This window comes from Dipteris shenzhenensis, chromosome 7, assembly GCF_047967505.1.
Source record: "Dipteris shenzhenensis isolate YYH24624 ecotype China chromosome 7, Dip_SZ_1.0, whole genome shotgun sequence".
Taxonomy (NCBI): Eukaryota; Viridiplantae; Streptophyta; class Polypodiopsida; order Gleicheniales; family Dipteridaceae; genus Dipteris; species Dipteris shenzhenensis.
In genome coordinates this window covers 46,445,932-46,458,273 of record NC_141602.1, presented here as the reverse complement: position 1 = coordinate 46,458,273, position 12,342 = coordinate 46,445,932, and the positions used below count along the sequence as shown (strand labels likewise).

General features: G+C 41.2%; 1 protein-coding gene across 1 annotated transcript; it reads right to left on the bottom strand.

The window, feature by feature from the left end:
• Window positions 1-3,959: 3,959 nt before the first annotated feature.
• Window positions 3,960-5,532, bottom strand: LOC147900425 (uncharacterized). Its single transcript, XM_087377534.1, has one exon. It carries the CDS (start codon window positions 4,611-4,613, stop codon window positions 4,026-4,028), a length of 588 nt encoding a protein of 195 aa, XP_087233660.1. The 5' UTR covers window positions 4,614-5,532; the 3' UTR covers window positions 3,960-4,025.
• Between the last annotated feature and the right edge of the window lie 6,810 nt (window positions 5,533-12,342).

Genomic DNA, 12,342 nt, shown 5'->3' with positions numbered 1-12,342 from the left:
AGTCAACATACCACACATCATTACTTTCTTCTGCACTTGTCACAGAATTGGTCATGTGCTACACCATCAACACATGCTCATTTCTGTCATTACCTGTCTACTAGAGGATGCATAATTGCCTTGCTGCAATTTTCCATTCATAATGTCATTCTGCTTTTAGTAGCAGTCTTTAGCCATATGACCCATTTTACCACAATAGTAGCATTCGACATTGCTGTTTGCATTTTGGCCTCTCTGCCATCCACCACGATCTCTTTGACTCCCCCTGTCTCTAGAGTTACCACATCCTCCTCTAAAGGACTGGTTTTCTTGAGTTTGCTGCATATTCTGATTTCTACCACGGCCTCCAGATCGGCCTCCTCTACCTCTGCCTCTACCTCTTCTAGCATTTGAGTAGAAGACAGCTTCTTTTGAAGTTCCTCCTGAAGAAGATGCACCACTATTTCTCTGCTCTTCAGAAATAAGAAGCGGAAACAACTCAAAATCAGGAAACTTTTCACGGATGACAATGGATGTCCGGAACTGTGCATAATCCTTTCCTAGACCATTCAAGGTCATAGAAACTAGATCATCATCTTCCACTAGCGACCCAATCGAAGCAAGTGCATCTGCAATTTTCTTCACCTTCATGTGGTAGTCATTGATGCTCATATTTTCTCTCTGCACATTGTGCAACTCCTGCTTGAGCTGCATTTTCCTGGCTTGCGTATTTGTGCTGTACATTTTTGCCAAAGTATCCCATGCCTCCTTTGGCGTACTTGCATCTTGAATATGCACAATCATAAAATCTGAAATACTGATAGACAGCCAGTACATAAATTTTATGGCTCTCTCATGCCATCCTTTAAATGCTTGCATTTCCTGTTGATTGGGAACATTAGGAAGAACTAGTTCTTCTTCATTTCCTGTAATGAACTCCCAATAGCCTTTTCCCATAAGGAAATTTGTCATTCTAAACTTCCATGCTTGGAAGTTGTTCTTGTCAAGCTTTTCAGTGACAATCTGTGAAAGAGAATCAGACGCCATTACAGAACACTGCACAATATTCTGTCACTGCAAAAAACACAGCTTCTGCCTCGCAAGGGCAAATTTGCAAAACTGACGAAAGTGGTATTTAACCACACAGTCACTTCCTAGTGATGATTTTGCATTAATAGGCAATAAGGATGATTCTGTAACTCCCAGTATCTCTGCGCACAGGCATACAATGCAATTTCTACGGCAACTTTTCACCGACCTGCAGAGCGCAGTGGTCACACAGCAAAAACAGGGCCTTTTTCTCAGTGCCTGCGAAAAATATTCCGCCACCAAAACGGGCCCCGAAATAGCCTCGAATCAGAAAAATAAAGTCACTGAGTGCTTTGCCCATACCCGCAGCATATATTGCCCTCTCATCACACCGCGAAGGGTGTCTCAATCTGAGACAATGCACTCTTGCACTTTCCGACTGTGCTACCTGCAGAGATTTGCTCCCAAACTCGAAAAAGGAAAGCAACGCTGGTCCTCTTACCAGGACACCACGAACTTGGTTTGCTTTCTTGAGCTCCTTACCACATATAGACCAAACCATGGCAAAATGGGGCGCCATAGTTGGCCAAGCCAATCGGGCCGACATTAGTTAGCTATTTTTAGAATGGCTGGTCAATTTCTTTGGCAGGGCTTTGTTCCCTATAGAAGGGGGCCCTATGGGCCTCCATATGCATCACTTGGAGTAGCCCTCTGATAAGCACATAGGAGCAGCAATAAGGACTTCCTTGGGCCTATGTCTAGGAGGTGAAGGAGACCTATAGGAGTTGCATACTAAGCTTGTAGTGCTACCCACCTAGGATGGCTTTTCGAAAGGAAGGGAAGGGAACTTTAGATAGAGATCCTACATATTAAGCTCAAACAAGCACGTGGGATTAGCGATCTAGAGGTGCCATGCATATAGTAGGAGGACACAAATATATAAGTTCTCCTACTATAGTAAGAGCACTTATATATTTGTGTCCAGTTTGTGGAAAAAAAAATATAAGTGTTGCTGTTATATTTGTCTTGGATGCACTATCTATTCTAGCATACACAATGAATAAAGCTTGATTCCATAGTGAAACAATCCCGTGTGTAATTCTTGGGCCCATCTACCAGTCTTCCACTAGCATGATACCCTCTGGTGGTATTTCCTTTTCTAACAATCCAATTGTCATTGTAGCCCCTCAAGAGAGTTTGAAATGAGCATAATATCATCATCATATAGCAAGATGGGGATCTAGGTACCTACAAGTGGAGCACCATCCCCCCCCCCTCCCCTCTCATGTGGTCAATGGAGCCAAAGATCCCATTGATGTATAGGCCAAGGAGTGTGGGTGAAGGGGGCAGCCTTGCTTCATACCAACAGTACTAGATATCTCATGTGATAGACCATTGGGTGCTTGTACTCGCCAAATCATGACAAACTTATATAGGGCAGTGATGCTCCAAGACAATTCTAACAGGACCCTAAATATCAAAATGTTGATGGAGAAGGGATCCCCACAAGATAATGTCAAATGCTTTGTAGAAATCTACAAAGCAGCAACATATATTTATGTGTCTGAACTTTAATTTCCCTCCTCAATAATGGATCTCAGGGTGAAATTTTGAGCTAATATAGAGAAGCCTCTCCTAAACCAAGCTTGTCCCATGGCTTTCAAGCATCCTTGTGACTCAGCAAAGAGACTCAACTCAGCTTCAAGTACAGATCCAAATAGCCTGGCCATGATGTGGCCAACCATGATAGTCATGTAGTTGGATGACTACATAGATCACCTACCTTTAAGTAGGAGAGAGAGCGTTTGTGGAGTGTATGTAGGTGGGAAGCCCTCACATAGAGATTTGTTCAAACTAAGGACTAACATGGCATAGGGTGTTGCTAATATGAGTACATGCAACATACGGTGTGGTCTAGTAGTTAAGTATCATAGAGAATCGCACATATGCTTTCAAATACAATGCTAAAAAAAGGTTAGAATGGGACCGTCATGTAGTTGGCTGACTACATGGATCACCCACCTTTAAGTAGGAGACAGATCGTTTGTGGACTAGATGTAGGTGGGAAGCCCTCACATAGAGCTGTGTTGAAACTAAGCACTAACATGACATAGGGTGTTGCTAATATGAGTACATGCAACATACGGTGTGGTCTAGTAGTTAATTATCATAGAGCATCTCACATATGCTTTCAAATACGGTGCAAAAAAAGGCTAGACCTTTCTTAAAAACCTTATATTGCTTTGTATTACTACTTGTTTATAGGTAAGTGCCTAAGGAGATGCACTTGTTGTAAGGCACTACAAGAATAAGAGAGAGCCCACTCTACCAAATTACCCTTAAAGGTGTGTGAGGATATTATAACAATGTTGAATAAATTTATCAAATAAGTATTGTTTATAGAATATAGTCTTTGTGCTCATTTCCAAGTGTTTAGGAATGCTCCTACGAAGGCTTGAGTCCAAAGTCAACCAATCTTGATAGCATGTTGCTATGAGTCTCATGCATAATTTCATAATGTGAATAGCATCTATAGGTTCGTAGCTATGAGTCTCATGCATAATTTCATAATGTGAAAAAGTTGCTGAAGCCATCGCTCGTAATACTTTGATAGACGTTCTTCTACCTACAATACAATGACACTAGATTGACATTCTTCTCGGTACAATGCAATACAATGACGCTCTGATAGACATTCTTCTAAGTCCAAAACTGCACAATATAAGGGCTTGAAGGGCATGACGTTGCGTCTTCTCGACTCCCTGCACCACTACTACTTTCATGGGCATCCAAAACCTTCACAGTGCATCACCGTCTTATTTGAGCAAAACTGCCTTTTACGGGGTATTGATAAGTCATAAGAACGCCTAAATAAGAGAGAGAATTTGAAGCTCCCCTTGTTTATTTTTTGCCCTGGTTCAACCCACTGCGAAGGCAGCGATGGCAGAACATCCACATCCGTCTGATCTACAGGAAATGGAGACTATGGTGGTAGAGATTGAGTAGTCCAGTGTGGTTCACAGTGGAGACGATGGCGTACCCTCGTACCCCCCGGAAATCTCCAGTTCCGCCCACCACCGAGATCTCATTCGTGGGGCCGCTCCGCTGGTCATGCCCTGCAGCTGAATGGTGCCGCTCAAGACCCCATCGTCGTAGGAAAGCGTCTCCACCTCCACTCCGACCATCATCGGATCGTAGGCGGCTTGAATGGAGTATCCCCGAACGAAGCCCAAGCGCTTGGAGAACGGGTCGGGGTGGCTGGTGACATTGAAAGCGAAGAGCTCGGCTGCCCCGAAGGAGTGGGTGCGGTTGGGGTTGAGGGGACGGAGGATCATGGCCAGGCTGGCATCGCCCACCAAGGCGTGCACGTAATACTCGAGTTTGGATGTCTTCTCAGGCTCTCGCGGATGGGAACGAGCAGATGCTGGTGGTGGAGCACTCAGCACTAGGAGGAGAAGGACGGGAGCGACAAGATGAAAGGATGTACGAGTGAAGTTAGGCGCCATGAGAAATCGAGCAAAGCAAATCAAGGAAGCGCGTGGACGAATGAAACACGCAGAAGAGCTGGGCAAGATACAAGGTTTGAGACGATTTACTGCCTGCATGAAGCATGCAACCTCCAAAGACGGCCGGCCTTACAGGAAACAGGGAACATTCATCGAGCTTAGGAGACTCCGGTTTCGGGCGGCCTTCTATCCCGACAAAGACCTCAAGACGCCCTGCAGTGGATCTAGAAGTGGGTTTCCACGACGGCTTGCTTGCGCCCACACCAATAGTTATAAATCCCGTTAACAGTATCTATCTATCTATCTATATATTAACGACACTAATCAGTTAGGCAGATTGAAAGCGGTTGGATCAATGATACCCACTTGGTAGACATCCGGGTATTCTTCTCAACTCTTCTCGGTGTCTTTGATTCTCTTGTTTTTTCAGTCATATGGCTTTACTGTTCGCATTATTGTGCACGCTTCCAAGCACGGTTTGTTTTTGGGGATAATTCCTCTCCGTTGGAAGTGTGAAAGCGAGGGGATTAAAGTCGGAAGGAAAGGTGTCGAGAATAGGACAAGATCAAGCGGAATGGAAGACAGAGCTTCACGTCTTACAAGATGCAATGTATACTAACAGACGCAACGAAGGGTGTGGTTTTGCATCACGGACTGAGATCGATCGAAATGACAAACCTTGTGGCATATCGATCGAAATGACAAATTTTGTGGCATATTGTGTGGAAGGTTCCTGATATTGACTGAAAGAAAGTTATGTGAGAGGCAAGAGGAATACGTAGAGCACGGATGCTAGGATGGTCATCACGAATCTATCGCGTAGCACCACACTTGAACCACTAATTTGAGGATGTAGTCGGAGATCTTTCTAGCACATCAGCAAGCAGGCGAAGATGATGTTAAATGCGAGCTGGATGGATAGGTAAGTATAATTGAAAGATTTGTCTTCTTACAAGTCTGCATGGAGAGTCGACACCCAGGTCTGTGACAAGATTCTCCCCGAATGGATCACCAAAGATGCTGGCATCGTTCTGTTGAGTAAGACCTGCTTTACTGAAGCAGTATCTGCAACTATTGATGTGCTCTTCTGCATTGGGAGTTTCCACGCTTGCAGAGGCCAGGTCTCGGGTGTCTTAATTGTGAGAAGCCTGTAGGCTGGAGGTTGGATGCACTTTCCAGATTGGACCCCATAGATTCGGATGACAAAGGATACCACTCCTGAGGTGGATCTCTCTCGACGGAAGGAGCTCTGTGCAGATTTTGTGCAAGAAGGTCCATGGGATTGTTTTACCAGATGGTTTGGCCTTGAGCTTTGATGAGCCAAACACCTTTTTGGAGGCGTCTACTCTCTTCTTGCAATCGCTCCTCAACTACAAGGGTTTACACGAGGGGATGCACATGTCCAAAATCATGCATGTCACCACTTTGTCTTCTTTGATCTTCACTGAAATCAATGAATACCCTCAAAAAAATCGTTGATATCTGCTCCACAACCACATTATAACAATCCCTTGCAAGCTGCTTGCAAACCAGAGGATGCTGATCACTTAGCTGCTCTACACCTCTCCATCATCTCTGAATTCCTTGCTTGATCTTCCCATTTGCAGCTATTAGTGGTTGGTTCTCTCCTTGGCCACTGATGGATCTATCAAATTCCCTCATTCAATTGTCTTTTACCCACTAGCTACTCTCTTCTTCTTGGTGCTGCAGCTTCCAACTTTTTTTACTCATAGTCCTAAAACTATAGCCCATGTCGAGCTTCTCAATCCCTTCCCTTGGCCGAGCAGCTACCGGTCTCAGGTTGCCACCGAGACCGTACGATTGCTGCGGATAAAAAACTGTGAAAAAAATGAAAATTTTGTGGGGACTAAAAACTTTTTTGTCGCTGGATGCTTCAGATTTTATGTATCCCTACTGTGGAAATTAGTGAGAATCATCGAAGACATGGATGGTATTAACAGATAGTCACAGGCTTGAAGTCTTGAGTTGAATTTTCATTTCGCCGATGTCCGAGGGAGTTCAAATGACAATCACAGCATTCTTCTTCCATTCTTGGATACATGAAGGACATTATTTTCCTTATGATTGAATCCTTCAGTCTTACAGTTGTGGTGGAGTATTATGGACTACACAAAAGGCTGGCAGTAAAAGTGATATCAGCTTTGGGAGGGAAGAGCATGGATCCTTGTTTTCAATAGCTGGATTCTACTGGGGAATGCAGTTGTGAGCTTCTGAACATAGCAGCGATAGTAATCATGATACTTATAGGCCTGGGTGCGCTGTAGAAGGTAGAGGAAGGATTTGAAGCCACGAGGAGCTGCCCATGTGTGCGTGATGTAGAGCAATAGTAGATGATGCTCGAGGATATTGACCAGCTCAATATTTGAATTCGTAGTTCAACGGTCTTTCAGAGGAAACCTTTGGATCATCTTCATCATCAATAATGATTATGTATGTTGGTTGCTGTTTCCTTTCATTTGGTGTTGCATCTGACAGAGTGATAGCCATGATGAGAGTGTTTTGGCATTCGCTGAAATGGAGTAATTCAAATTTGAATTAGCTAACAATCGGCCACTTCAGTGACTGCCATCAGTCGCATTGTCCTGTTGCACAGCCCATGAATATCCCCTTCACCTTGGACTGTTACAAGGACTAGAATTGGAGACAGGATACCCACACTGAGAACAAATGCTTGTGCCAGTTATGAAATATGACTGCCCCTTCAGTTTATCATGTTGCCAACTCAGGTATTTGGTGCCAAAAGATGAATATGAACTCATGTTCACAAATAAAGAGCTCCGTGGTCGAAATGTGTCTGATTGCAATAATGGGTTTCCTGGTCGTAGTGGATGGGGTTGTTTTTTTATGCAAGCAGCAATAAAAAATCAAATGGGTGTCTGATTACACTGTGCCATAGCAATAAAAAATCAAATGGGTGTCTGATTACACTGTGCCATAGCATTCTCATTGGCGCTAGGAAAACAACCATTTGATTTTTTATTGCTGCTTGCATCCACCCTGGTAATCTTGGAGGAAAACATCCAGGCTGCATTCAACATATATGGATCTTATATATAACTCCTTGTAGGAAGGTAAGCTTTTAAGTATGAATTGCACTGCCTTCTGTAATATATTTTGTAAGTACCATGGACTGGTATCTTTATGGAATTAGGCTCTTTAGAACCAGACATGGACACTGGGTGACTGTTGAGCTAGCTGATGTGAAACTGGATCAAAAATTGCAAAGAGACGTTTATTATGTATTCTTGCATCAATGTCATCAAACTTAGCACGTGATGTCTGTGCTGTGGCTTGTAACTCCTTTGAAAATTGTGAGAGCTTTTCCGTAACATCATAATAAAGTGGATTTATGGGTAAATTCTGGTTTGAAAGCCCTGCCGCAGTCAGCACATTCTCAGCATTTGCAAGTTCCTGGTTGCTGCCACCAGTTGCTATGGGATTAGGAAATGAGCAGTTCAACTCCACAATTGGGAATTGTCTTGTTATATCACATGCATTGGTGCGCTTGTGAATTAGGATAAGGCCTTGTGAATTAGGATAAGAGGCCTTAAGTTCCCAATTGAATTTGGATGATGTCTTTTGCTGAGAGGAAAATGGTGAGCTGTTGAAATCCAGTGAAAGACTCTCAAACGCAAGGGATTGTATGTCAATTGACCGGGTCTTTTGAAAATAAGTCCACTATCCTGAAAAAATAAGTATTGCAAAGATTCCTTGATGTGATGATGGGAGGCCAATACAATCAAAAATCTATGGGGTGCAGTTGCATTAGTTAGACTACTGATACTGGGTTCCATCAAAACCATAATTCTCTTTGAGCTTTCTCTTGTAACGCTTTCATGCCTTTACAGATCGCACCACCACATAACACTCCAAATGGGTCACCCTTTAGATGCTCGACTCCTTACCTTGTCCAATGCAGCGCATCATTCAACCATAAAGCTGCCTTGCCTTGGGTCCCCACTTGCCCTTACATGTGGAGGTTGATCTATGCGGGCTGTTGATACACGTCTTACTCATGCTAAATACCAAGACAGAGATGCATGGGACACTCAGCTTAGATTGAGATTGAGAGTGAGAGTGCCTATGATAGTGACATTGAATGAGAAAAGCGAGTAAGTTTGAGAAAGAGGGGGGGCAATAGAAAGGGAGGAAAAAGAATTCTGTCACCCCATAGTACATTGCATAACGTACGATACATGATTCAACCTTTATCTCACAACATAGATGTAACAACCTTGAAAAAAAATTGAACAATTCCATGCAAAAAAAAAGGAAGCCAAGACATTGATGAATTTGGAGAGGAGAGAGAGAGAAAGAGAGAGAGAGAGAGAGAGAATGAATCTAATATTACATATTATGATCATTAATTAAATAATATTCTATTACATGTTTTTAAAAAGAAATTGATAGATATTTATTAGTTTATATGTAAAGATATGTCAATATCTACTAAAACACATTAGCAATTTTTTTCCTTTTAAGTAGTATAGAGATGGATATTGGACAAATGCAATACAAGTGCTCATACTATGGTACAATGTTGTGGAAAGGTGAATTGAATCAAGGAAAAAAAAAAGGACTCTTCATATGGAATATTTGTTATTTTCATGGTAGAGTAATCTTCTCTAAAGTAAGAAGACCTTCAAACATTTTATGGAGTCTCTTGAGCAACAATGATGCAATAAGTCATCAATTTTGAAGTTCAATATGTGCTTACAACAATGTCTTAGCTTTTACATCTTTATGTGCGAAGATTGGTGAAGCAAATCAATACTTACGAACGAATTAATCCAAGAACGAAATCTTAGACTAATTGATATTAAGAGTAGGATTGATGAATTGACAAAATGAAATAATAGATTTATGTTTCATTTAAAAAAATATATATAAAAACTATAATTTAATTGGGAAAATTGTCATTTTCTTATTATAAATCTATTAAAAAAAATATATCCAAAATTTTAAATATGTTTTGATCTTTGTAAATTATCATTTCTTTAAGATTACATGGTTAAATCATGAATGTTTTAATGATAAAAAAGTCCCCCTTATCTTTAATATATCATGGCTTGACACAATTTAAACACAATAACAAAAATTATAATGTAAAGAGAACTATGAAGTTAAAGTCCTAGGAAAGGAATGAAAATCTTTAATTTGATGTTGAAGAATGAATGATGTTGCAACTCAATCGACACAAGTACTTTAAAATTCTATTATTTTTTCATTACTTGAGTGCCACAAAGAGAAGCAATTTCCCTCCAATTTATTAAAAACTATTCATTCTCAAATTCTACATATTAAAGAGGAAATAAGGATGGCTATTTTGTTTTTCAAATGGAAAAGCATATTTTGGATGGTTTTCCCTTGGTGCGACATAAGGATCTTAGTAATCGTTCGGTTGTTAAAGAGAAAAATATGGAATTTTGGCATTTTTTTGGCACTCTTTTTAGCACTGCCTTGCCAAGGCCGGCCTCTACTTAGAGCTTTCAAAAAAGTGTCCTCCCGATACATTTTGGGACACCTCATGCCTATTCTAGTCTCTCTCGCCTCCCCCTTTCCCCCTCTCTCCCCTTCCCCAACCAATTCTCTCTCTCTCTCTCTCTCTCTCTCTCTCTCTACCCTGCCTCCACTCAACTCATTAGCATTATCCTCCTCTATTGATATACTCCAATGCTCCATAAAAGCTTAAAAATTTGAAATAATGAAGATAATGCTATCTAGCACATCATGTGAACTCTCTTTTTTTCACTCACAGATCTCCACACGTATGCACACACACAGAGTTTGCACATCGCATTGCATTTGCAAGCAGTAGCATTATAGCACTCGAGCTTTCCACATGGTTCCATTGCTAGTGTTGCAAAGTAATCATCCATTCCTCTTCACGATCATTTGCATTTAGCAGAACCTAAGGCAATGCTCATGAATATTTGTACTCGTTTTTTGTCTTTCTCCCATTTGTACAAGTGTGCTTGGCGTTTCTTGTGATTGTTCCTTATTTTTCGAGGTTCTCTGATATGGAGAGTCACTATCTGTTAGGTGTACATCTTAGTTTCTCATACTTATTTGGTATCAGATATCATATTCAAATATTATGATTATAATGTCACATAGTAGAGTTATCTTTTCAATGATAAGTAATTTTGATATTTCTAGCTATTTTGAACTAGATACATAGTTCTTGTTTACAAAAGTGTAGGCTTATTATTCCTTATCTTGTATTTCAAAGATTATATATTTTGTAATTGACATGATGTAGTTTTGATAGGTCAATATAAGTTCCATGAAAGCTATTCTTGTGCTCCATAAGAGAGACTGGTCGAACTTGTGAATAGCATGTTGCAAAGAGGTATGGGAAATCATTTAACATATCCAAGTACTGGAGCTTCTCATTGCTTGATAGAGAATCACCAAGAAACTCTTCTTTGCATTAGTGTCGTTTAGTGTGCTCCACATCCTCCACATGAAGTGTCTCTTCAGGATCTTCTTGTACCACCACCTTGTTCCCTTTTGACTCATCCGGATCAGCACCAAGACAAAGAACAAAGGCCACTCCTTTCACCTCACCCTCTAAGCTGGTCTCCTCGGAGCTACACCCTGTCTTTTCTTCTTCATTGATAAAGTCAGAGCTTGAACTCGCTGATATTGAAGACTCCTCCTTGACAACTTCCTTTTTGCGACTTCTGCTGTTGTAGCACACCTTCTTATCATTTCCCTGCAAAATCAATTCTCTAGTATCCCACTTTTGAACAGCCTTCACTTGCGTAGCCAAGGCCTTCCCAAAATGAAAGGATAGGCACGTGCATGTGCTTGGTAGGGATTGCCTGAAAAGTAGTCGACACAAAAATTCCACATACATCCACTTCTAGATTCTTCACAACTCCCAAGGTCTTTACCCTAGTGTTGTCAGCCAATTTGATGCGATAGAAAGAGGTAGTACTAGAGTATTTTAAATCAGCATCTATCATGGTCTTCTCACTCATGACATTAATTGATGCACCTCCATCAATGTAAACACTAGAAATAACTTGACCATCAATGATAACATCAACCATAGGTACATCATCATGAACCTCTATATCTACCTTTTGAACAATAGGAATGACACTTTTCTTCTTTTTCTTCTTTGATACTCTTGTGCTTGCTAGCTTTCCCCATTCTTCCGTAGTTTTGGAGACAAAGCAAGTAATTGACCAAAGGTGATATGAGCTTCCTTTTCTTTAAGGTCGGACAACAAGTCATAGCTTCCAATGCCTTGTCCTAAAGGAAAGTCTGACTAGCTAATTCTCCTTCTAGATGCCTTGTTTTTCTTACTACGGCGTTCCTCTTCCTGATGTTCCTCATCTACTTCTTCCTTGCTTTCTTCTTCTTCTTTTGCTTTACCACGCCCCCGTTTAGCCATCATTACCTCTCTTTCCTCATCCCCTGAAGAAGCTTCTAACAAGGATACTTGTTTTTCTTCTTTCTTTCTCAATCTAGGACACTCAGGGCGATAGTGACCTTTTTCATTACATTCGTAGCAAGTGACCCCACTCTTATATCAAGGCCTATCCTCACTCTTCGGTGCTCTAGGTTGTCATGCATTAACCAAATGCAATTTCAAATCAGCAAACTCTGCCATCAATTGGGAGATATTATGATCTAACTCAGAGGAATTTGGTACCTCAAGAGTGCCCATTACCTCCACCTTAGAAGTTGAAGCTGTTAAAGACACAAAAGAGGATTTGATCTTTAGAAAATCTTCTTTCTTGGTCGCAATGCGAAGTGCCTCCACGTATGTTGTTGGATATTTACTCATTACTTT